General features: G+C 43.5%; 1 protein-coding gene and 1 long non-coding RNA gene across 2 annotated transcripts in view; one reads left to right on the top strand and one right to left on the bottom strand.

Annotated features, from left to right (window-relative positions):
• The window catches only part of LOC136633510 (scavenger receptor cysteine-rich type 1 protein M130-like), a 204,910-nt gene that overhangs the window by 59,077 nt on the left and 118,609 nt on the right, over positions 1-27,224 (bottom strand). The window contains exon 10 of the mRNA XM_066609271.1: positions 26,568-26,876. Within this exon, the coding sequence (XP_066465368.1) occupies positions 26,568-26,876 (309 nt within the window). The remainder of the gene's footprint in view (positions 1-26,567; positions 26,877-27,224) is intronic.
• LOC136631981 (uncharacterized) lies at positions 10,329-14,178 on the top strand. The gene is made up of 2 exons (XR_010793122.1): positions 10,329-12,039; positions 12,996-14,178. It is a non-coding gene; the product is annotated as an uncharacterized lncRNA (long non-coding RNA).

Raw genomic sequence — 27,224 nt, 5'->3', positions numbered from 1 at the left:
AAAATTGTAGATCAATGTATCAGTTAATTGTTCTTTTATTGCATTGTAGACTAGAAAGATATAGCATGGTACTAGTATAAAGTGGTTAAGGGGTTAAACGAAACCCTTCTATAGCAGTGTATGTTTTCTGATGAGACAGACGAGATAAGACAGTCTCCTAGACCACCCATGTATGTATGTTAACAGATGGGGCACACAGGAAATAGGATAGACTTCTAGATATGCCTTGCATTCCTTTTCTTAAGAGGTGTAACTTATGTTAATCATTTTTTGTTTTAGCCTATCATGTATTCTTATTAATCTTGGAGGTATATACTTTTGCTGTGATGTCATTTATGGCACATAAGCTCCGAATACCTTAGAATAAATTAGAAATCATCTGATACCACACAGGCTGGTGTGATATGTATTTCTCCTGGGGCCAGACTTCTGCAAGAGATCTGGGAGAGTCTTCTCTTTGACAAACACATAAATTCTCCTTACATGTAGGTTGGAGACTTCCCTGCATATTGAATGAATGGATTGCAGACAGAAAGTGTGAGTGTGAGATACACATAACTGATGACTGTGTGCTGGGATATTGCTATGTCCAAATTCATTTGCATTGAGTTGGACTAAAAGTATATCTATTTGGGTTTTGTTTTGTGGGAAACTATTAAAATTATGTGAATATATATATATATATATATATATATATATATATATATATATATCATAATAATTTACTTGTGAAAAAGTGTTGTAACAAATCTAGCAATGGTAAATGGTAAATGCGTAACTACTGATGACAATGAACATGACAAATCTAGGAATATTGTGTTTGAAAATTTGATTAACTTGGTTTGCAGTGTTTGATAACATATGTGATAAATAATTGTACTGATGATGATAAATTGAAGATTATTGTATTGTGAGCTTGATTGACTTGACTTGCAATATTTGATATTATGTTTGTTTAAGTGACTAATAATTCTTGAGTTATATATATATACTGTATATAGTAGTTACTTGTGTTTTAATGAAGATAGATATATTAGGAATATTAGAAATTTTCATCTGCTACATCAGAAGACTTATCAGGTCACTCTAAGCAGAGATTGTTGGACTGATAAACTTGACACACAGAATCTTGCTTCATCTATTTTTCATGAAGGGGTGAAGAAGAGTACCAGAAGACCCCAGACTGTGATTATATTTTTGGTTTTGTTTCATCTGCCATGGACTGATTTATTCTGGATCAAGTTTATTTTGTGTAATTTCATGAACTGAGTTATTTGCGCCAGGACATTGGGACTTTCAAATGTGATTTTAAATTTCATCTTCTGTAAATGCATGCTGTATCTGTCCATAGGATGTGACTATTCAACTGAGCCCGAAGAACTAACAAGTGTGCCCGACTGCTTCTAAACTGCCACTGAGGTGATCCTCAGACTTCTGCAGAACAACCATCAGCTGATAAGTCAAATGAGTGCTAAGCATCATAGCTCCTCTCTAAGACAACAAATGGTGTACAAAGGGAATCTGAAACAGTGGAAACTATAAAGAATAAAGGGGCTCTACAGTCATCTATGGATATTGAGAATGGAGAAGATTGATTGACACCAATGTAAAGGGTGGGGACAGATTCCTCCTTAGGGTTTGTTCTTTGGCTAATCAAGGAAAGCAGTAAGGGCACAATAATCCCCCTAGTTCTCTGCATCAGAGACCCTGTAGATTTACGGTCCAACAAAGATCAAGAGAAGAAGAAACACTTTTACAGAAAGACATTTGTATTCAAAATAAGTTAAATAAAAGATTGGTTTTATGTTGATAGCAAATGAAAATCTAGGGAACAGAGTAATAAATGTGACATTAGATTATCCGGCTGTTTATGTAATGTATTACGGTTATGAAAAATATGGAACATTTGAGAAAAGCATTTTGAAGTTTTTAATCATTCATTATTAGAACCATAATATGTCAAAAGGTATATTCAAACTTTTAATTGGATGTTGATTTTATGTATTTTTATTGCATCATGGAATTGTAGTATAATATAAGTTGTGTAATTGAAAACCAGAAATGATTCTAAATAATCATTAGTGGAATGTAAGGAAAATACTAAATGTAAGATTATTTAGATTTCATTCAGCCTTCTCACAATTACAATTTTGAGCCTTTGACCAGAATATACTGAGTAGGTGGCTAAACCAGTTCCATGTGCAATACAGAAGAGATGTCCCCTCTTTTGATGTGCACATTCGTTTTACTTGGACACAAGGGGGAAGTCAACATGATGGGTATTTAAGATCAGATCTTGGCCAAGGAAGAGTTGTAATTAAGTTTGTATACAGACAATAAGGAATCAACATTTATGACCATGTGCAGCTGTTTGATGTCCATTTCCACCAGACATATGGTAACCTGTTGGAATGAGGATTTAGTCAGCTGTATTAGAATAATATAAAAAGGTGAACTGTTCCCAAGTCAGAAGGAGAAGTTTATGGAAGCTGTGATGGAAGGATGAGACATCTTGGAAGCTCTGAGTAGAATGGACGCTTCAGAGACAGAATGAGGATGTCATCTGTTGCACCCCTGAAAGTGAGGGGAACCTTTGGTGATGATAATATGTGATCTGTAACCTTTTACTTAATAATGCGTAGATAATGATGTGATGTAACTTGCTACCTTTTACTTTGTGTTGTGACATCTGCAACCCTTATGCTTTGTAAATAGATATTATCATTTATATATAGATCTAATGGTTTACAAACGTAGGACAATTATTCCCACTGTGCTTGATTATAATTTGGTTTGAATTAGAGATGAGTGAACGTACTCGTCCGAGCTTGATACTCGTTCGAGTATTAGCGTGTTCGAGATGCTCGTTACTCGAGACGAGTACCACGCGATGTTCGAGTTACTTTCACTTTCATCTCTGAGACGTTAGCGCACTTTTCTGGCCAATAGAAAGACAGGGAAGCCATTACAACTTCCCCCTGCGATGTTCAAGCCCTATACCACCCCCCTGCAGTGAGTGGCTGGCGAGATCAGGTGTCACCCGAGTATATAAATCGGCCCCTCCCGCGGCTCGCCACAGATGCATTCTGACATAGTTCAGGGAAAGTGCTGTCTTGCTGGAGTTGCTATAGGGAGAGTGTTAGGAGTTATTTTAGGCTTCAAGAACCCCAACGGTCGTTCTTAGGGCCACATCTAACCGTGTGCAGTAGTGTGGAGGCTGCTTTTTGCAGTGTTGCACATTTTTTTTTTGTATATCGGCCGTGCAGAGGATTGCGTCCTGCAGTAATTTTACATTGTCCAGGGCCAGTAGTGGTGAGGCAGGGACAGAAGACATATTTAGTGTATATAGGCAGTGGGCCTTTCCAAAAACATTTGGGGAAAAAAAATCTATTTGGACTGCCTGTGACCGTCCTCAGTGTACTGGGTCTCTGCTGGGCCTCCAACCACAGGCCAATAAGCGGCACATATAATTACAGCGTTCTGTTTCTGCACTACTGGTAATACACCATGCTGAGGGGTAGGCCTAGAGGACGTGGACGCGACCGAGGACGCGGAGGCCCAAGTCAGGGTGTGGGCACAGGCCGAGCTCCTGATCCAGGTGTATCGCAGCCGACTGCTGCGGGATTAGGAGAGAGGCACGTTTCTGGTGTCCCCACATTCATCTCACAATTAATGGGTCCACGCGGTAGACCTTTATTAGAAAATGAGCAGTGTGAGCAGGTTCTGTCGTGGATGGCAGAAAGTGCATCCAGCAATCTATCGACCACCCAGACTTCTGCGCCGTCCACTGCTGCAACTCTGAATCCTCTGGCTGCTGCTCCTCCTTCCTCCCAGCCTCCTCACTCCATTACAATGACACATTCTGAGGAGCAGGCAGACTCCCAGGAACTGTTCCCGGGCCCCTGCCCAGAATGGCCAGCAATGGTTCCTCTCCCACCGGAGGAGTTTGTCGTGACAGATGCCCAACCTTTGGAAAGTTCCCGGGGTCCGGGGGATGAGGCTGGGGACTTCCGGCAACTGTCTCAAGAGCTTTCAGTGGGTGAGGAGGACGATGACGATGAGACACAGTTGTCTATCAGTGAGGTAGTAGTAAGGGCAGTAAGTCCGAGGGAGGAGCGCACAGAGGATTCGGAGGAAGAGCAGCAGGACGATGAGGTGACTGACCCCACCTGGTTTGCTACGCCTACTGAGGACAGGTCTTCAGAGGGGGAGGCAAGGGCAGCAGCAGGGCAGGTTGGAAGAGGCAGTGCGGTGGCCAGGGGTAGAGGCAGGGCCAGACCGAATAATCCACCAACTGTTTCCCAAAAGCGCCCCCTGCTGCGAACTGCTGCAGGGTCTGACAGAGCAGACCGACCGCTGGCTTGCGCCGCTGAGCCTTCAACCGGGCATGGTCGTGTGTGACAACGGCCGTAATCTGGTGGAGGCTCTGAAGCTCGGCAGCCTCACGCACGTGCCATGCCTGGCCCACGTCTTTAATTTGGTGGTTCAGCGCTTTCTGAAAAGCTACCCACGCTTGTCAGACCTGCTCGGAAAGGTGCGCCGGCTCTGCGCACATTTGCGCAGGTCCCACACGGACGCTGCCACCCTGCGCACCCTGCAACATCGGTTTAATCTGCCAGTGCACCGACTGCTGTGCGACGTGCCCACACGGTGGAACTCTACCACATGTTGGCCAGGCTCTATGAGCAGCGTAGAGCTATAGTGGAATACCAACTCCAACATGGGCGGCGCAGTGGGAGTCAGCCTCCTCAATTCTTTACAGAAGAGTGGGCCTGGTTGGCAGACATCTGCCAGGTCCTTGGAAACTTTGAGGAGTCTACCCAGATGGTGAGCGGGGATGCTGCAATCATTAGCGTCACCATTCCTCTGCTATGCCTCTTGAGAAGTTCCCTGCAAAGCATAAAGGCTTTGCGCTCGGAAACAGAGCCGGGGGAAGACAGTATGTCGCTGGATAGTCAGAGCACCCTCCTGTCTATATCTCAGCGCGGTGAGGAGGAGGAGGAGGAAGATGAGGAGGATGAGGAGGAGGGGGAAGAGACAGCTTGGCCAACTGCTGAGGGTACCCATGCTGCTTGCCTGTCATCCTTTCAGCGTGTATGGCCTGAGGAGGAGGAGGAGGATCCTGAAAGTGATCTTCCTAGGGAGGACAGCCATGTGTTGCGTACAGGTACCCTGGCACACATGGCGGACTTCATGTTAGGATGCCTTTCTCGTGACCCTCGCGTTACACGCATTCTGGCCACTACGGATTACTGGGTGTACACACTGCTCGACCCACGGTATAAGGAGAACCTTTCCACTATCATACCCGAAGAGGAAAGGGGTTCGAGAGTGATGCTATACCACAGGACCCCGGCGGACAAGCTGATGGTAAAATTCCCATCCAACAGCGCTAGTGGCCGAAGGCGCAGTTCCGAGGGCCAGGTAGCAGGGGAGGCGTGGAGATCAGGCAGCATGTACAGCACAGGCAGGGGAACACTCTCTAAGGCCTTTGACAGTTTTCCGGCTCCCCAGCAAGACTGTGTCACCGCTCCCCAGTCAAGGCTGAGTCGGCGGGAGCACTGTAAAAGGATGGTGAGGGAGTACGTAGCCGATCGCACGACCGTCCTCCGTGACGCCTCTGCCCCCTACAACTACTGGGTGTCGAAGCTGGACACGTGGCCTGAACTCGCGCTGTATGCCCTGGAGGTGCTTGCTTGTCCTGCGGCTAGCGTTTTGTCAGAGAGGGTGTTTAGTGCGGCTGGGGGAATCATCACAGATAAGCGTACCCGCCTATCAACCGACAGTGCCGACAGGCTTACACTCATCAAGATGAACAAAGCCTGGATTTCCCCAGACTTCTCTTCTCCACCAGCGGACAGCAGCGATACCCAAGCAATACGTAGGCTACACCCGCGGATGGAAGCATCGTTCTCTATCACCATCAAAAACGGGGACATTTTTGCTTCATCAATCTGTGTATAATATTCATCCTCCTCAAGGCTCAGTCATATAATTTTTGTAAACAATTTTTATACGTTTCAATGCTCATTAAAGCGTTGAAACTTGCACCTGAACCAATTTTTATTTTAACTGGGCTGCCTCCAGGCCTAGTTACAAATTAAGGCACATTAACCAAAGCGATTAATGGGTTTCACCTGCCCTCTTGGTTGGGCATGGGCAATTTTTCTGAGGTGCATTAGTACTGTTGGTACACCAATTTTTTGGGGCCCTCGCCTGTGGTGGAAGTCCAGTATTCCTATATTTTGGGCCTTGGCAGTAGACAGTTATCAATTTAACATTCTGTATACATACTTCTATCTTGCTACAAATATAGTTCATGACAGTTGTGCAATAAGTACTTCCTACAGATGAAAGTATCTGTTTTTCATAACTCTGCTGACAAAGATGGAATTTAGCCGTAACCAACATGTATAAATATATTTGACTGTCCAGCTGCATGCACTAATACGGAACTAGGAATCAGACATGGACAACCGCAGAAATTACCCAAGCAATTTTACTGGAAACGTATGCAAATAACATGGGAGGTTTGTGCAATTTATAGTTCATGATGTAACATCCAATCATATCGAAGGAACCCCACGTGGCTCCAAGACAACCCACTCATTTCATCCACCACCTGATGGCCAATCACAGATGACCGGAGGATGGAAGAATTGCAAGATGCTTATCCAATAATTAAACAATACGTTGTATGCATGTAATCTTTGAACTGCCCAGATGGGCGGATTTGTTAAACTCTTAAAATAGGCTACACGCCGATCATTAAAGTTAGAATTGAGGAAGCTAGGCATGCTGAACCCCGTGTCAGTGTGAAAAACTTCTTATGCGCATTATCAATTCAGAATTAATATGGAGGGCTGTAAACATTCCAAATTGAGTAAGCCGTGATTCCGCAAAGGAAATCTACGACAGTGGCACCCCAGATGGGACTGTGATCGACAGGTTCCATAGAATTCGGACAGAAGACACGGACATATGCGACCTTGGACTTGGTGGGCCCAAAATATCATCAGAACACGGTGAGATAAATTAATTATCTATACCTGTGTGGCTAAGTTCAGGCTCGCCCATGTGCCGTGCCAGGCCGAATGATTTGGACCCGATCGACAGGTACTTCTTTAAGTCTCGATCACATGATAAGAACCTGTCATAAGATATAAAGGAATGTTTACATGCCTGTCGTTTTGAGAGTACTGGTTGGTTGGCAAGGTCAGTGAATTGCTTTAAGGGAGAGGAAGTCCCCGCAGGGGCCCCCTGCTCGGGTCAGGTTTGGAGTCTAAAACCTTAGAGTCAGGGGGGCCTGACGGAGTAGTTTGACTAGGTGGTCCTGCTCTGGTCAGGTTTGGAGTCTAAAGCCTTAGAGACAGGAAACGGTCAAACGTCTGGACAGGCAACGCTGCTCCGTTAGAGTCTGGTAATAGACCTAGGAGGGGGGCCTGCCAGACAGTATCCCGAGGGGCAGTTTAGACCAAACCAGCCGTACTGGTGCTCCGTCTAATTGTCTGTCTACTTGTGTGTGTCCACAAATATTTGTTTATTGTTTAAATGTCCACGAGTAGATCCCTCCGTCTGAGGGTAGATTGATAAACTGTGTAGCGACAGAAATGCTAGAGACTCTAGGGCGGGGCATACTGTGTCCGGCGTCTGAGGAGACTTCTATAATCATGAATTTGGCAGCCATGATTGAAATTGCAAGGCAGCAAACAATGAGCCAAGGTTAATTCTTACACCCTCCAGAAAAGTGTGGAAGGGGTGGAGAGTCAAGTTATCATTGATTAATCAAGCAATCTTTCTGTGTGTCCTACCTATATAAAGTTAGTGTGCTTGTTTGTTGTGTAGAGCTAATCCTGCTGAGTTGTTATATAGGAATAGTTTGTTTGTTGGTCATATAGAACCAGTATCAGTCCTGCTAAACTGTAAGAAGGGAGTGTTAGCAATGAGAATGCATTGGCTGGGTTATAGCCAAGATAATGCACCGTACACAGCGGCGCGCTGTGGGTTTGGACTTTATAGGTTAGGTTGCGTTATTGGATCCCTTCTAGTAAAAGACAGACTACTAAACTGTGTTGTCTTTGAATTGTTAAACGTTAATAATAGCATAGAAGTATAGGCTTATGCCCGTAAGTGTGTTTGGAGAAAGAAAAAAAAAAAAGCTGCTAACTACATTTAAAAAGAGGAAGTGGAACTCTTAATAGAAGCGGAGCAATTCCTGTGCTGTAATAAATAACTACTGTTGGATGTTAAAACTACTGCGGATGGCTTGTTATGTAACCTAATCCTTCAGACAAATACATCCGTCATACAAATGTAAAAAGGTGTATGCCACTCACATCCTGAGGGGGCTCTTAAGAATACAGACTGCGTAGCCCACCAAATCCCAATACACCGTGCCCACAAGAAAATACGTCTATGTTTGCCAAGTCCCCAATAGGTGTTTAGTCCCCAATTCAATTGTAACCACCGCTGTGACAGAAGTTACAACATAATCTATGTGATTTATGCATTAGACGTTAGAATTTCTCTAAGTGTCAGAAAAGAGGAAGTGAAGGTGGGCTGCAATGGCGTCTGTATTAATATACAAAGACACCAGCTTAGTGAATAGAGAGAATTGCAGTACATTACCAATCAGATGGAGATGCCCGGCATCTAAGACTGCATCTGCCCGGTCGCCGGAAGTCTGACAAAAATTGTTGTAAAAGTGAAAATTAGCCACGTACTCCCGTTATCTCCCTTATAATCCTGTCGCTGGGCTGTCACATGAGTAAGAGACCTAAAAAGAGGAAGTTACTTGCCCTGTAGTCCCAGCACAAGTAACGTATATTCACAGACAATATAAAATAGATAAATAAACTACAGTAGAGAAGCCAAGGAATAGGAAACAAGCAGGTAACGATAAGGCCAGGTATCCACAGGAGGAACGGGGCAGATTGACCCGGAATTTGTAAAATGTAAATTGTGTGGTGCATAAGACTTTATCTTTATTGAGTTGTGATGTGTACCCAAGGACTGCCAAACATTGAATGAGGGAATAAGGAAGTGATTAGCCACACTCAGAGGGGTGGAGCTAGATGATGCAAGAACACGTCTCTTCTCCAGGAGGGGGTAAGAATCATAGATAGCCAGAAGGAAAAGTTTTGTTTTTTTCTCCTGTCCCAAACTCAGCTTTCCACGGTTCCTGACAAATTATGGGACACCTACAAGACAGGCATAGGGAAATTGAATGTATCGACCATGATAATATATACGAGACCCAGATACACACCCCTGGGTCAAGCAGTATCCCCCTAGATAAAAAAAAAAAAAAAAAAAAGGGTGAAGGGTCAGCCACACATGTTAGGTGCTGTGTGCTGATGCTTTGGAAAAAACTGCCAACCGGCCACAATTTCACTGTTAATTTCTCTTGCAGAAGGCTGTAAGGCCTGGAGGCCTCCAAAGACTAACCAAGTTCTGCAGGCCATACCTGTACTTACACCCGTTGCCAAATTCCGCACCTTTCTGGGCCTTGTTTCATACTGCCGCCTATATGACAGTATTGACACAAAAGCACGAAGGACAACCACAGCCATGAGGGTGGATCCAGTGACTTGAGGAGCTCCCTCACCTTCTTTTGCGATGGCAGCAGTACAGGCAATGGTTGACAAATCTTCTAAGTTGGTATTGGACTACCCCCTAGTGGTCCACACGCCAAATGACACCCAGAACATACTCATGCAAGTGCAACCCAAGCACTTAGCTCTGGCCTATTAGATCCGGCTACAATGTGCTCTTTCCATGCCTCCCCCAATATTGCTCTGAGCTTCCCAATGTTGTAATACCTTGAATCCGGCTACTCTTCTTTTAATCAGGTATTCCTGGGGGGAGGGGAGGCATAGGTGATTTGAGTATGGCGGATCAGCTATTTTTTAAATAGCATTATTGTAGTGATGTACACACTGTTAATGATGCATATTTTGAGTTTTCTTTTGTAGATGGTATCAGGGTGAGGATTGATGATTCCGAACCAGATATGCAGAGGTCACACAACAAGATGTCCTAAACGCAGAAGCTCTGCCTCCGCATGTCTCAGGGCAAGAAGCGGAACCGGAGGCCCTCACTGGGGCGTGTGGAGTGGTAGAAGGTAAGTCGGCAACTTTTTACACTGACTCCTGGAATGCATTTGGCATAGCTCATGATTATGGCCCAATATGGAAGGCCAGACAGCTTGTTATCTCAGTAGGACAGCCAATTAAGAATGGTGCAGCGGTGCAGAGCCTCATGGAAACCCTACTACTACTACCTGGCAATGGAGAATCCACACCGATTTCCACAACGGAGAAGCGAGAGATGACACCCTCGCCGACAACACAGCAAAGGCAGCGGCCCTCAAGCCGTGGAAGAAAGAAGAATAGATACTGACAGCATGAGTCAGTGATAAGACTTTGGACTTTGATAAAACCTTTGGACTTTGATAAAACCTTTGGACTTTGATAAAAACTTTGAACTTTGATAAAAACTTTGGACTTTGATATGTCAAGGACTTTACAGTTACAAGTCAACGAGGAAAGAAAGCAGATGGGCTAAAATACGGGAGCGACAGCACAGGACGGCGTATGGCGAACAGTCAACAGAACTTGCCTACAGAGGTCCCTGTTCCCCCATGATGGCCCAACTGGTACCCAGAATCAAAAGCAGCGATGACGGCGACACTGAACAAGAATGGGTGACACCTGGGTTCTCTGTAGCTGCTGCATCATTTGTCCAGTTAGCATGATCTTTGCCATATGCGAGTCCGGACAGAAGTAAGGTGGCCATATAACACTTGCCTTGACCACTCTACCCATTTCAGAGATTGCCAATTTGACCACATTCAGCTCACACCTGTTGGGGAGTATGAATATGTGCTTGTTGTTGCTCGAGTCTTTTTCAGGTTGGAGGCCCACCCGGATACTAAGGTAAATGAGCAGATAACCACACAGAAATACATGAATGAGGTAATCTGCAGATATGGGGTACCAGAAGTGTTTGAGTCGAACAAAGGTACACACTTCACAGGTGAAATAATGCAACACATCATATCTGTTTTGGGTATATTTCAAGCTTTTCACACACCCTACCATCCACGGAGTAGTGGGAAAGTAGATACAAAAGGCAATAGAGAAAATGGGTAAATTTTGAATGGAGTGTCTTTCATTAGTTGTTCTTTTTCCCAGGAGGGTACATGCCACAGTAGCTGAATTTGGGGAATGATTTTCTTGTTAATTTCGTCATATGCCTCTCCAAGGAATTGTTAGTAATGCATTCTGCAGTCTCTGCTTTTCCCAAGGTCCTACAGATGAGTGTCACAATCTAAAACCAGGTGACAGGGTCTATGTGGAAAAGTTTAAGAGAGAAACCCTGTTTGAATGTCCCTACCAGATGTTGCTCACCACCCCAACTGCAGTCAACCTCAAAGGAAAGCCCACTTGGACCCACATGTTGGCGTTGAAAAAAAACTAATGATCCTTACATGCTATAATGTGGTACAATTCCTCTAACACACACCTTTGACTACTGTACACTAGCCCCCTGTTTCAGAACAAATTAATACAATCAAATGTGCAATATGAAGCCTACACTGAGGGTGAGAATCTAACACTGCATCGTGCTAAGAGAGACGTTGACGCTCCAGGTGGTAACTTTGATCCACATGTACACATAGATGTAATAGGAGTGCCAAGGGGGGAGCGAGATTAATTTAATTCTAGAGATCAGGTTAAAGCAGGTTTTGATTCCTCATTTGCTTTTGTCACTGTTAATAATAATGTAGATTGGATGAATTATATCTCTTACAATCAGCAGAGGTTTGTAAACTACACCAGAGATGCTTTGCAAGGGTTAGCTAACCAGTTAGGGCCCACTGCATCCATGGCGTTCCAAAATAGAGTGGCCGTGGATATGATTTTCACAGAAAGAGGTGGGGTATGTAATTTCCTGTACGTGTATTCTCCCTTTAATGTGACCAATGTTTCCCTTGTTTGAAAAAGATGAAGAGCCAGTTCCGATAATGCCAACCAGGTACGTTACCAGAAGAATGGAGAAATGTACCAGTACTGCACCTGCCTCAGTCTCATAAGATGGACTGTCAGTGGACTTCCCATTTGCCTAGGGAAAGTGCAGAAGACCTTAGGTTCCGGCGAGGGCACACCCTGTGGGGTGGTAACTCGTACAGATAGAGGGTATGGATGCCCGGAAATAAGCCCAGGGAATCCATGGCCTCCTTCTGAGGTGAGGTAGGGATCCCTCCCCTTTTAGGAGTAGGGACTTACGGGCAGTGGGAAAACCCTGACGCAAGGGTGAGGCGAACTGGACGTGTTCACCATTAGGACTATCTCCAGGAGGGACATTGGTGTGGGTGAAGATTAAGGAGTCCCACGCCGTGCGTGCCTGTGCACGCTATTAGTATTGTAACATTATGCTAGAGCGAGAAGAGAGGCTCCTGGTGATAGTTTTGATCTACACGTATACATTGACATCATAGGATAGCCAAGGGGGGTACCTGACAAGTTTTAAAAATTAGAGACCAAGTTAAAACTAGATTCGAGTCCATTTTTCCGATCATTAGGGTAAATAAATGTTGACTGGATTAATTATGTTTATTATAATTAACAGCGGTTTATAAATTATACTAGAGACGCCTTATAGGGACTAGTCGACCAATAGAACCTACCTCGACTACGACTTTTCAAAATAGAATGGCACTAGGTACGATTTTAGCCAAAAAAGGGAGTGTCTGTAAGATGATAGGGGAGACTTGTACCTACATTCCAGACAAAACGAAACCCACAGGTAAAAACGCAGTTGCCATTAAGAAGCTGACCGCACTAACTAAAAAGAGCTAACCTTAGTCTGTTTTCCTCAGTTAGGTACCTAACAGGAGAAGGAAAAAATATAGAAAAATAAGTTTTGGAACATTGTGTATTTAGAACACTGTGATAGGGTTTTGCTAAGATTTTGCTTTATTTTATCTGCAGTGCACTCTGCTTATGTCCACGCAACATGCCGGTGTTACAACGCCCCTGGTCCTGTTACCTTGCCGCCTCTGGAAAAGGGAAGTGGGAATAATCAGCTTGTAGCTCTTTCCTTCCAGACTAATATATATAATCATGCACTTACTAATAAGACAGGGGTTCAGTCATGTTGATCAGTCATTAGATAGTCCTGACTTTGCACTCTTGTTGATGAATCGAGGTAACGTCAAGAAGGCGGGGTTCTATACAAGTTATGCAGAGTTTACCTGAAATAGTGAAAGTCGCACCTCTCCTAACCTGATTATATTTGTCACCTTTATAGTCATTCTAATTTCTGTTTGTCGTTGCATACAGTGTATTCCGACCCTGATGACTGCCTGGTCCACCTGTCCCACTACGACGTCCAACAAAAAGCCCACTGTCAGCGCAACCGTCGTCATCATGGATCCAGAATGTGATGATGTCGAACCATCCTATACCCCCATGGCAGTAGTAGGCCCAGTCGTCTACAAAACAATGCGAGTCTAGGGTCAGCGGTGGGGGATTGGGGTGGGACGGAGCAGGGCGAGTTTAGTGAAACAGATAGTTTCAAGGGGGGTCTGTGGTGGAAGTCCAGTATTCCTATATTTTGGGCCTTGGCAGTAGACAGTTATCAATTTAACATTCTGTATACATACTTCTATCTTGCTACAAATATAGTTCATGACAGTTGTGCAATAAGTACTTCCTACAGATGAAAGTATCTGTTTTTCATAACTCTGCTGACAAAGATGGAATTTAGCCGTAACCAACATGTATAAATATATTTGACTGTCCAGCTGCATGCACTAATACGGAACTAGGAATCAGACATGGACAACCGCAGAAATTACCCAAGCAATTTTACTGGAAACGTATGCAAATAACATGGGAGGTTTGTGCAATTTATAGTTCATGATGTAACATCCAATCATATCGAAGGAACCCCACGTGGCTCCAAGACAACCCACTCATTTCATCCACCACCTGATGGCCAATCACAGATGACCGGAGGATGGAAGAATTGCAAGATGCTTATCCAATAATTAAACAATACGTTGTATGCATGTAATCTTTGAACTGCCCAGATGGGCGGATTTGTTAAACTCTTAAAATAGGCTACACGCCGATCATTAAAGTTAGAATTGAGGAAGCTAGGCATGCTGAACCCCGTGTCAGTGTGAAAAACTTCTTATGCGCATTATCAATTCAGAATTAATATGGAGGGCTGTAAACATTCCAAATTGAGTAAGCCGTGATTCCGCAAAGGAAATCTACGACACGCCTACAGTGTAATCCAATTAATTTTTGGCCCACCTGCATTAAAGCTGACATTACCTCAGCTGTGCTGGGCACTGCAATGGGAAATATTTATGTACCGCCGGTGGGTTCCAGGGAGCCACCCATGCTGTGGGTGCACACGGAATTCCTATTGCGGAGTTGTACCTGCCTGTGACTATTTATAAAAAACCGCGGTCTGACTGGGGCATGCAGACACCTTGACAGAATGAATAGTGTGTGGCACATAGGTTCCCCATTGCTATGCCCACGTGTGCAGCTCCTGATGGCGGTAGCACAGGATTATATTTCTCATTGCTTCTGCACCAGCATTGTGGGCTATCGCCCCGCCCCTTTTAAAGAGGGTCGCTGCCTAGCCGTGCCAACCCTCTGCAGTGTGCGCCTGCGGTTCCTCCTTATGGCAGACGCACTTATAAATAGACAAGAGGGTGGTGTGGCATGAGGGCAGCTGAAGGCTGCACAGGGACACTTTGGTGTGCGCTGTGGACACTGCGTTGTGCGGGGGGAGGGGGGGTTGGCAGCATGTAACCCAGGAGAAGTGGCAGCGGAGTGTCATGCAGGCAGTGATTGTGCTTTGTTGGAGGTAGTGTGGTGCTTAGCTAAGGTATCCATTGCTAATGAGGGCTTTTCAGAAGTAAAAGTTGTTGGGAGGGGGGGGCACTCTTGCCGCTATTGTGGCTTAATAGTGGGACCTGGGAACTTGAGATGCAACCCAACATGTAGCCCCTCGCCTGCTCTATCCTTTGCTGTGTCGTTCCCATCACTTTCTTGAATTGCCCAGATTTTCACAAATGAAAACCTTAGCGAGCATCGGCGATATACAAAAATGCTCGAGTCGCCCATTGACTTCAATGGGGTTCGTTACTCGAAACGAACCCTCGAGCATCGCGATAATTTTGTCCCGAGTAACAAGCACCCGAGCATTTTGGTGCTCGCTCATCTCTAGTTTGAATACATTCCTAGTGTTAAACCTTCCATATTGTCTTACTCTCTTTAAAGTGTAATCTGAACGTAAGACTTGCTCCCTGCAGCAATACAGCCCATCACCTTATGCGTCTTGGCCAAAATGCAAAACTAACACCCGCATTTATTAGTGTGTATCAGTATTTTTTTGCATGCAGTTTGCTATAGATTTTGGAGGAGCCCACGTTGTCAGCCAGTGTGGCCCACTTTGCAGATACAGGGCAACCCACTGCTATATCAGTGAGAGTTGATATCCTGTATGGTGGGCCACATCTATCTGTGGCTGGCTTCTTTGTTATTGTTCACATGTGCATGCTATGTTCGTTTGCAGTTGCTCCTCCCCAATCTGGACTAGGTTTAGTGGGTGACTTCATATTAGTCTGCACTGAACAAGTAGCTCCTACATCTCATAGTCTGCCTAACTGCATTCTGTTAAGGTTTACGGCGATTGTGCCTGCCCTACGGCGATTGTGCCTGCCTCATGACGACTGTCTGCTCTGCGGCGATTGTGCCTGATTTGCAGCCTATCAGGTATTGTCTACATGTGTCTACATGTCTGGTGCACAATTTTCTGGTCCGAGAGGTTGGCGATTCGTGGGCAAGAAACCACCCTGCCACATATAGTGGAGGATGCTGGCACAACACAGAGTAGCGCACAAAGTTGCAGAGAGCAACGTGTGTACAGAGTCTGCTGTGAGCAGTGTCACTGGAGACATTTAAAGAGCCAGGAGGCTGGATGCAGTTGTGGCTGGGAGCAGTGACAAAAAGCTGCAGACAGAGCTTAAAGGGCCATGAGACCGAAAAACTCGGGTTGTTGTGCAGAGCGACAAAAGTCTGATAGCTGCGATTAGAATGGCCAGGAGGCTAAAGTTTGCAGTTTTGGCTGGGAGCAGTGGCTTAAAGAGGACAACAGTAAAACCAAGTTGGTGGATTTGTGTTTTTGTCTATGTTAGACTGTATAACTAAGATGGCAGTGGCTAGGAGAAACTACCTACAAGAGCCCTGTTGTGGGTGTATGCAGTATGGACTGAAAAGAACTGACACAAAGCTGATAAAAGTTTTGCATAATGTAATGTTTTCTGTGTAGGATAACACAGTGGAAGCCGTATGGTGTGCATGGTCATTTAATGAAGATCTGTCTAATGCCTAATTTAGACACAATTATTGCTCAGCGATAATCGTTTTGTGCATTTAGATGGCAAAATGATCTCTCAAAATTCACTCAAACGGCAGTTTGAGTGACAGCTTTGAGCGTTCACTTTGCATAAGTGTGTGAATGAAGGCAAATGCTGTATACAGAAAACAAGAAGGACCGCTATCTTCTGCATACAGCTGTTGTCTTCTTGGAGCGCTCAGCTGGTGTATGCAGTACACAGGCAACCCCACATGTGTAAAAATAAAAAAATATATACTCTTCTCTCTGCTGCTGCCGGGGCTCAGCCTCGTGTAGCCGGGTCTTCTCCCTGCACTGCTCTGAAGTTCTTTAAAATCCCCGCCTGCTGAAAGAGCTGCATCTGAATGGCCAAGCGCTGCCTGTGATTGGCTGAGTGCTGTGGCAAACCACAGGCAGCGCTCAGCTTCTATTCATTGAATGGCTCAGCACTGCCTGTGTCTGTCTGAGTGCTCAGCCAATCAGATATAGCCCTTTCAGCAGGCATGGATTTTAAATCCCCACCTGATGAAAGAACTTCAGAGCAGTGCAGGGAGTAGACACGGCTTCATGCGACTTTTTATTTTTTTTACACCAGCTAGGGATGATTTTCAAGGAAGGGCTTATATTTAAAGCCCTTCCTTGAAAATCACTGCGGGGCTACCGGCATCCTATACTGCTGCTGTGCTCACAGAGCGCACAGCTGGTATACAGCTGAACGCTCCGAGCAGGGTATGCAGAACATAGCTGGAGCATTATCTTCTTCATACTCCGGCTGTGTTCTCTGAGCAGGATGCCAGCTGAAACAATGGTATCAGTGGTATCCCACTGAAAACTCAGCACGTGGCACTGATAAGGCTCATCGTTTCATGAATGACTCGTTAGCGAAAGCTGCACGATGTCCGTGCAGTTAGACCCAACAATTCTCACTCAAAAGACGGCTTTGAGCGAATTTTGTGAGACTTGTTGGGTCTAAATGGGCCTTAAGATTTTAAATCCCCGCATGCTGATAGCTCAGAACTACAGAATCGGGGACAGCGGCAGAACACTATTTTAAATGGCTTTTCAGGGAAGGGCTTGTGAAGCCCTTCCCTGAAAAGCCATCGATGGCTGCCGGGGCTCAGTGTCGACTTCTGCCACTGTCCCCGGCTCTGTAGCGTTGCTGAGCTATCAGCATATGGGGATTTAAAATCCCCGCCTGCTCGTAGCTCTGATTGTGATTGGCTGAAGAGCTCAGCCAATCACAATCAGAGCTACCAGCAGACAGGGATTTTAAATCCCTGCATGCTGTTAGCTCAGAACTACAGAGCCGGGGACAGCGGCAGAAGTCACGGCTGAGCCTCGGCAGCTGAAAGCAGGCGAGTATTTTTTTTACTTTTTTTAAACACTATTTTAAATGGCTTTTCAGGGAAGGGCTTATGAAGCCCATCCCTGAAAAGCTATTGATGGCTGCCGGGGGCTCAGTGGGGACTGGCCAGTGCTCAGTGCTCAGCCAATCATAATCAGAGCTTCCAGCAGGCCAAAGGGAGGTGAGTATGTATTCTTTTTTTTACTACTTTTCTTTGTTTTTTAGGGAAAGGCTTATATTTAAAGCCCTTCCCTGAAAAACAATTATAGAGTGCAAGCAGCTGGATTACCTTCTGCAGCTGTAATGTGTGACAGCTGTGGTAGGGAATTGTTTATTCTCGGCAGGGATTTAGAATTCCTCTGCTGCATCTGTCACAGATGTGGCAGGTGCAGCAGGGAATTCTTTTTCCTTGTGGGAATGAAGGAAACACCTGCCCCACGGGGGACACATCAGCGGCGAAGGGTAAGGTTTTTTTTTTTTTTAAATAATTATTTTTTACGCTAAAATGATTGTTTTTCAGGTAAGGGCTTATATGTAAGCCGCTGCTCCATTGAAAACATGTGGGGAGCAGAGGGTGAAATTTTTTCGAGCACCTTGTGGTACTCGTCTCGAATAACAAGTATCTCGAGTAGGCTAATGCTCGAACGAGCTTTAAGCTCAGATAGGCATGCTCACTCATCTCTAGTTACAAGAGCTCAGAAATGTAGCCAGACATGAGGCTGATCGCAGAGTATGTCTGGAGGTGCAGTCTGCGCATTATAAACCGGACTGTAGGAAACTGTGAATGAAAACCCAAGAGTTGATGTGTTGCAAGTTAGAAAGAAATTCTACAGGTGCACATAATCAAAATGCAGGTTTTCAGAATCAAATTGCAGAGCTGGACATGCAGTTAGCAAAGGAAAATGGTGATTTGGAGTCCCAGATAAGTCAGCTCAAGCAAAAGCTGGAAATAGAGAAAGCAGCTTGCTGTCAGGCAGAAAAGCAAGGGGAGCTCTTGAAAGACATACTGGGTTACAAGGAAAACCAGGAAGCACTCCATGAGAGACTGGTGTCCGAGGTACAGATGAGCATGGATGAGAATGCTGAACCATATGAAACCCAGATCCTGGAGCTTGAACTGAGTCATGTTCTAGTTATGAAGAAACTGTCCAAGCAGTTGGAGAAAACTGAGAAGGTGAAAGAAACGTTGAAAAGGGAGTGTGCTGAGCTGACCGAAAAGGTGAAGGTGTTGTTGGAAGTCAAGCATGTAGCTGGATAAAAGAGAAATGCAGTAGAAATACAGCTTCAAGAGCTATAAGTAAAAATCATGAAGGTGACAGTGCAGACAGAGCTGTCTAAAAGGTGAACAGAGTGCAGGTGGAGCTGGTAGCTCAGATTGAAGAGGCTCAGAGGCTGCTGCAAGAGGGGATGCAGCAGAGGCTTGGTCTTAGTGCACACCTGAAGACAATGAAAGATGACAGAGATGTGTTCCTCAAGCAGCTAGAGGAAGATGCAGAAGCAAAGACAAATCTGTCAGAGCAGATTGCAAAACTTCAGGGACAGGTGTCAGAGATGGAAGAGAAACTGGATGAGAAACCTGCATGCCCTGTAGAGGGCCTCTGAGTGCAGATTACTGCTTTTGCTTGTTTAACCTGAGCCTGTCTGAAAGGGTTAATACCTATGGCTGTAAAAGAACATAACATAAAAGGAGTGGATTCTGTCACACTCAATAGAGAGAAGTTGGCTGAGAGAGACAGAGAGGCGGTGAAAGAGCTGTGGTAGAAACCAGGAGCCTCTGGTCTGGCACAGACCAGTGAGAGGAAGTGACAGTGTATCAGAGCTGGAATGGCTGCAAGCTGAGGTCCAGGGTGGACCAGCAGAGGCCTTGTGTTGGAGAGGGATGACAAACCTCGACTCACACCCAGGTGGGGTGCTTATGGACTGTGGTATGCTGTATCCATTTGATTTGATGTGCTGTGAAATAAAGCTGGCAGGCTCCAGATCTGAAGAAAATCCACGTCTGGTGTGTGTTATCTACACGTGTGGTGCGCCATTTTCCGGTCCAAGAGGTCGGCGATCCGAAGGCAAGAAACCCCCTAGCCATAGCACATAATACGCAGAGAACAGAACGCATTGATGTCAATGGGCTCTTTCACATAATTTTTTTTGCGTGCAAAAAATAGGACCTGCTCTTTTTTTTCTTGCATATTTGCCCACCAAAGGGCCGCATACAAGTCTATGAGAGGTTCACAAATGTGAGCACAAATCTGCAATATGCTGCATAGTTGCTTGAAAAAAAGAATACATCTGGACCTCATTAGGCTAAATAACCTTTTAAATCGGTACATTGCGCTGAGGTGAGCATATTTGCGCATACATTCGTCTAAAGCTGCCCTTAGTTTTGAGAATCCTGGGGAAGTTCTGGGGGCCGGGATGGGAGTTGCTCCTCTGTCCTTATTTTTTGGAATGGTCAATGTTTTATAGACTCCTGCGGACTTGATGTGTTATGCAGATATTGTTTTGTTCTTTGTTGAATAATTATGTGATCTTTATATTCCCCTGTTCTGTGTCAGTTTTCTTAAACAAATAATAAAAAAATGAAGATGATAGAAAAATAAGCAGATAAATAACACATAAAGCAAGTCCATACTTATAAAAGGCAGAAAGAACTGCTTGAAGCTATAAATCCCTTTAGGAGCTTCTTCACATGTACTATACAGAACAGTGTACCAAAAAAATATAGAGCACCCTCATATCGTGTGGCGCAGAGTGTTAAGGCACCAGAAATGCAGTCCTAAGCTCTCGCTCATTACCTAAAGATTGCGCGTTAAATTCCCGCGTGGTTCAGGTAGCTGGCTACGAAATAAGTTGGCGCTATACAAATAAAGATTATTATTATCATATGGTGACCAAAGGAGAACCTAAAAAGCAGTATAGACAGACAATCAGTGAATGCACATCAGTAGTGCAGGCTTTTTACCTGACATGTCAATGCTGATTTGTTGCATTTTCTAGTTAATCACACATGCCACAAATCCAAACTTTCAGTGATACTGCATGTTGAAAGCAGTTGCAAGTTACAATAGCATATAAAAGAGCATTGGATGCTGCAGATATTGTAAAGAGGGGCCATTGTAACGAGTGATTGCTGGTTTAATAAATCAGATTCAAATATGCTTTCTAGTCAGAAAGTAATAACCGTATTGCAAAGCAAGTAGAGAATAGGGGATTGGGGATGGGGATTTGACGGTAGGGGATATAGATGTCCATGGCATATCATCATATGTGACGTAGTGTGGAAATCCTCCCCTAATCTTATCATATATTCAACCCTTAGATATACCCAGAATACAATAAATTAACCACTTCATGACTGCCCACAGACTTCAGCCAGCCAATCCTTATGTATCTCTGCAGGGATGTTTTAAAACATCTCTACAGACAATCCCCTTATCGCCCCCTGCTGTGCAGGAGCACCAGACCTCAGGGTCTAATGACAGCTCAGATTACAGAGCTCCTCTAGAGACCAATCATCATGGCTGTGACAGCCAGTCATAGTCAACCCAGTGAGAAGACTCTGCTGCGCCCTTCCTCCCCATCTCAGAAGTCAGACCCCTAATCTACCAGATTCCCTGTATACAGCTGTGTGACACGGCTCTCCCAAGACAGCTGAGGTTACACAGCTTTGCCCAGAGACCCACAGAGACTCATCAGTATGAAACAGAGTAACATGGTATGTTAGGCTGAATGAAGACAATGTCCATCTAGTTCAGCCTGTTTTGACCCCCCTTTGTTGATCTAGAGAAAGGCAAAAAAAAAAAACAACACGGCAGATGGCAATTTAGCTAATTTGAAGGAAGAAAAATTCCTTCCTGACTCCATAATGGCAGTCAGAATAATCCCTGGATCAACATTTGAGTTCCTACCTGACTCTAAGACCCGCATCAACAACCTCGCTGATCATCTAATGTCTATATCCTCTAATACCATAGCGTTCGAAAAAAAAAGATGTTTAGTTCCCTCTTTAACTCCTCTATGGATTTTGCCATCACCACGTCCTCAGGCAGAGAGTTCCACATTCTTATTGCTCTTACAGTAAAGAACACCCTTCTGTATTGGTGATGAAACCTTTCTTCTAGACGTAGCGGATGCCCTCTTGTTACCATCGCAGTCTGGTGAATAAACTTGCCATCCTGGGTATGGTCTATGGGCTTATAATTACAGTGACAGAAAGTCACAGGATTCCCAGTAAAGTCTGATGGTAAAGAAAAAACATTTAGAATAGCTTAAACTACACTGTCTTCCCTTCCTCACAGCCTGTCAAGGAGGGAGATCAGCATGTACAATCATTATACGCATGCAGTAAGGGAATGTTCACACGGGAGAATCTGACACAGATTTTTCTGCATGCACTCCACATCTAAAAGTGTGTCAGAAGTCCGCGGCTAAACTGCCTTTTTCTTTCACATATTTTGCCACTAATTCGCAGGTAGAATTAACCCTGTCAATTAGCAGAATCTTTGTGCGGAATTTCCAGTGGGATTCTGCAGAAATCCAATTTCCATATGAGAGTCGCTTAGTTTATAGAAGAAATAAAAAACAAGTAACTGTCGGGCCGTGTAAACCGGAACCACGCGCGTTGCTGCGAAGACAGACATACATACATACGTTTTTATATATCTAGATAACAACCAATCACAGCGCAGCTTTCAAGTTACCTCAGCGGTATAATATATAGCAACCAATCACAGCACAGCTTTCATGTTACCTCAGCAGTATAAGAAATAGCAACCAATCACAGCACAGCTTTCATTTTACCTCAGCAGTATAAGAAATTGCAACCAATCCCAGCACAGCTTTCATTTTACCTCAGCATTCTCAATATCCAGCAATTGTCTTGCGATACGTTCGGCAGATGCATCATTTTCTGGTTGAACACTCATCCCGTTGCTCGTAATGCCTTTTGCTTTTGTGCTTGAGATGGAAATCAAACGATCTTTGTCTGGGGGGCATAACTGTCGACGACGCTCGCACGCACGCCATTTATCATAGGATAGTTGTACTATGCCAGTAATCTTCCCAGGAGTGTACTCAACAACTTCCCAAAGTTTCATGGTGATTAGATGAATGGTGTAGTAGCGCCAAAAGGACAGACAGACAGACATACATTCCTTTTTATATATATAGATAACATCAGGAAGTGAGAGAATTAGATTCCGTACGTAAAATTTGGATGCTAATTTTTTGGCGCTTAGACTTGAATAATCGAGTTGGGACCCGTTAACTTTTCCTATTTATGACATAATTAATGCTCATGTCAATTTCAAGTTTCTATTACATTGGGAAGTGAGAGAATTAGATTCCGTACGTAAAATTTGGACGCTAATTCTTTGGCGCTTAGAATTGAATAATCGAGTTGGGACCTGTTAACTTTTCCTATTTATGACATAATCAATGCTCGTGCCAAATTTTAAGTTTCTATGACATTGGGAGGTGAGAAAATTAGATTCCGTACGTAAAATTTGGGCGCTAATTCTTTGGCGCTTAGAATTGAATAATCGATTTGGAACCCATTAACTTTTCCTATTTATGACATAATCAATGCTCGTGCCAAATTTCAAGTTTCTATGACATTGGGAAGCGAGAAAATTAGATTCCGTACGTAAAATTTGGACGCTAATTCTTTTGCGCTTAGAATTGAATAATCGAGTTGGGACCCATTAGCTTTTCCTATTTATGACATAATCAATGCTCGTGCCAAATTTCAAGTTTCTATGACATTGGGAAGCGAGAAAATTAGATTCCGTACGTAAAATTTGGACGCTAATTCTTTTGCGCCTAGAATTGAATAATCGAGTTGGGACCCATTCACTTTTCCTATTTTTGACATAATCAATGCTCCTGCCAAATTTCAAGTTTCTATTATATTGGGAAGTGAGAGAATTAGATTCCGTACGTAAAATTTGGACGCTAATTCTTTGGCGCTTACAATTGAATAATCGAGTTGGGACCCATTACCTTTTCCTATTTATGACATAATCAATGCTCGTGGCAAATTTCAAGTTTCTATGACATTGGGAAGCGAGAAAATTAGATTCCGTACGTAAAATTTGGACGCTAATTCTTTGGCGCTTACAATTGAATAATGGAGTTGGGACCCATTAGCTTTTCCTATTTATGACATAATCAATGCTCGTGCCAAATTTCATGTTTCTACAACATCGGGAAGTGAGAGAATTAGTGGCAATGATGGAAATCGAACGATCTACGTGGGGGGGTCGTAACTGTCGACGACGCACGCATGCACGCAGTTTATCGTAGCATAAATGTACTATGCCTATAATCTTCCCAGGAGTGTACTCAACAACTTCCCAAAGTTTCATGGCGATCGGATGAATGGTGTAGTAGCTCATAAAGGACAAACAGACACGCACGCAAAAAGAATTTGGACGCTAATTCTTTTGCGCTTAGAATTGAATAATCGAGTTGGGACCCATTAGCTTTTCCTATTTATGACATAATCAATGCTCGTGCCAAATTTCAAGTTTCTATGACATTGGGAAGTGAGAGAATTAGATTCCGTACGTAAAATTTGGACGCTAATTCTTTGGCGCTTACAATTGAATAATTGAGTTGGGACCCATTACCTTTTCCTATTTATGACATAATCAATGCTCGTGGCAAATTTCAAGTTTCTATGACATTGGGAAGCGAGAAAATGAGATTCCGTACGTAAAATTTGGACGCTAATTCTTTGGCGCTTACAATTGAATAATGGAGTTGGGACCCATTAGCTTTTCCTATTTATGACATAATCAATGCTCGTGCCAAATTTCATGTTTCTACAACATCGGGAAGTGAGAGAATTAGTGGCAATGATGGAAATCGAACGATCTACGTGGGGGGGTCGTAACTGTCGACGACGCACGCATGCACGCAGTTTATCGTAGCATAAATGTACTATGCCTATAATCTTCCCAGGAGTGTACTCAACAACTTCCCAAAGTTTCATGGCGATCGGATGAATGGTGTAGTAGCGCATAAAGGACAAACAGACACGCACGCAAATTCCGTACGTAAAATTTGGACGCTAATTCTTTGGCGCTTAGAATTGAATAATGGAGTTGGGACCCATTAACTTTTCCTATTTATGACATAATCAATGCTCGTGCCAAATTTTAAGTTTCTATGACATTGGGAAGCGAGAAAATTGGATTCCGTACGTAAAATTTGGACGCTAATTCTTTGGCGCATAGAATTGAATAATCGAGCTGGGACCCATTAGCTTTTCCTATTTATGACATAAGCAATGCTCGTGCCAAATTTCATGTTTCTACAACATCGGGAAGTGAGAGAATTAGTGGCAATGATGGAAATCGAACGATCTACGTGGGGGGGTCGTAACTGTCGACGACGCACGCATGCACGCAGTTTATCGTAGCATAAATGTACTATGCCTATAATCTTCCCAGGAGTGTACTCAACAACTTCCCAAAGTTTCATGGCGATCGGATGAATGGTGTAGTAGCGCATAAAGGACAAACAGACACGCACGCAAATTCCGTACGTAAAATTTGGACGCTAATTCTTTGGCGCTTAGAATTGAATAATGGAGTTGGGACCCATTAACTTTTCCTATTTATGACATAATCAATGCTCGTGCCAAATTTTAAGTTTCTATGACATTGGGAAGCGAGAAAATTGGATTCCGTACGTAAAATTTGGACGCTAATTCTTTGGCGCATAGAATTGAATAATCGAGCTGGGACCCATTAGCTTTTCCTATTTATGACATAAGCAATGCTCGTGCCAAATTTCATGTTTCTATGATATCGGGAAGTGAGAGAATTAGTGGCAATGATGGAAATCGAACGATCTACGTGGGGGGGTCGTAACTGTCGACGACGCACGCATGCGCGCCATTTATCGTAGCATAAATGTGCTATGCCTATAATCTTCCCAGGAGTGTACTCAACAACTTCCCAAAGTTTCATGGCGATCGAATGAATGGTGTAGTAGCGCATAAAGGACAAACAGACACGCACGCACGCACACAGACATACATTCATTTTTATATATATAGATAAAAAACAAGTAACTGTCGGGCCGTGTAAACCGGAACCACTCAATGTTTACAGTGAATGTGGGAGAGCTGGAAAGATCCTGGCATGCTCCACCTCCATTCACGTGAATGACTATCACTCTTATGTTAGCAAAGGAGCGATAATCGGATAGCAGTCCATAGGACGACTGTCAGGTGCTTATGTTCCCGACAGTCTTTCCATGTAAAGGGAGTTTAATAGATCATTTAGCTGATATCTTATGTACATGATCAGCTTTACAGAAATCTTCAGAAAGATCAGTGAAAAGATGATCAACATTTAACGACTGGGAAAAATATTAAATTATAACTTACACTTAATATAAAAGTAAAACTGAGTATAAAATGACATTTTCTCATTTATACATTATCCCATATATTTTGGTAGCAACCAATCAGATCTTGTATTCCATCTCCAACAATTAAAATCTGCAATTTGGGAAACAGCAGAAATACATGTTCTAATGAAAATTGTCTGTATAGAAGTCAAACTATAGATATGGATATTCTCAATACTAGGTGAGATGGAATTAATAACCAGTGCCAGATAAATACACTTTATTTAAAGTGTATACAATACAGTTCTAGATAGAATACCTGAAAATGAAGAGAGCACTAACAGGTGCAAAATTACATTATAGAGACTTGTCAAATATATAATGCAATAAAAACAAAAGGTTATACATTATATAATGATATAATAATACAGATACTCACATTCTATATAAGTGAGTTCTCTATCAGTGCAGGAGTTTATATTCCATGGAGATGATGGACATTCCCATAATAGCTTACTATACTTGGTGCAGTTAATAGCATCCACCCAGAAGGGTGGTCTTCTCCTAACATCATATTTTGCTGCCTCCAGATATCCTTTTGATCCACAATTCAGATGTTTGCAGATAACGGAGACTGATAAAGCTGGCATAACATTGTTACACACGGAGCCCCAGCTTCCATTATAATAAACCTCCAGCCACCCTTCACATTCATGTGATCCATCAACCAGGCGGAGATCCAAAAGTTCTGTAAGAAATATATGGTGTTACACACATCTGATAATAGACACTTATGATGCAGTATTTAGAATAAGTGGAATTTTTTCATTTTGTACTGGTGAAGATAGCACAACTTCTATGTGACACGTACTGTACTGATTTCATAGATATGTATTATTATAGATTTGGAGAATATTTATAACTATTGTTAAATCACATCTCTAAACTAATCAACGTAACCCAAAGAACAGTTATAACCAATGGCAATAGAGTGGAGATACTTAATAACTCGATATGTAGAAGAACACCTAAACAACTTTTTTTGTTAACTGCCGTATCCAATTTCTGCTTCACTACGATCCAACTCTTTAGGCGA

The sequence above is a fragment of the Eleutherodactylus coqui genome, chromosome 6 (assembly GCF_035609145.1).
Source record: "Eleutherodactylus coqui strain aEleCoq1 chromosome 6, aEleCoq1.hap1, whole genome shotgun sequence".
NCBI lineage: Eukaryota > Metazoa > Chordata > Amphibia > Anura > Eleutherodactylidae > Eleutherodactylus > Eleutherodactylus coqui.
This window is presented reverse-complemented; position numbering and strand designations above follow the sequence as displayed.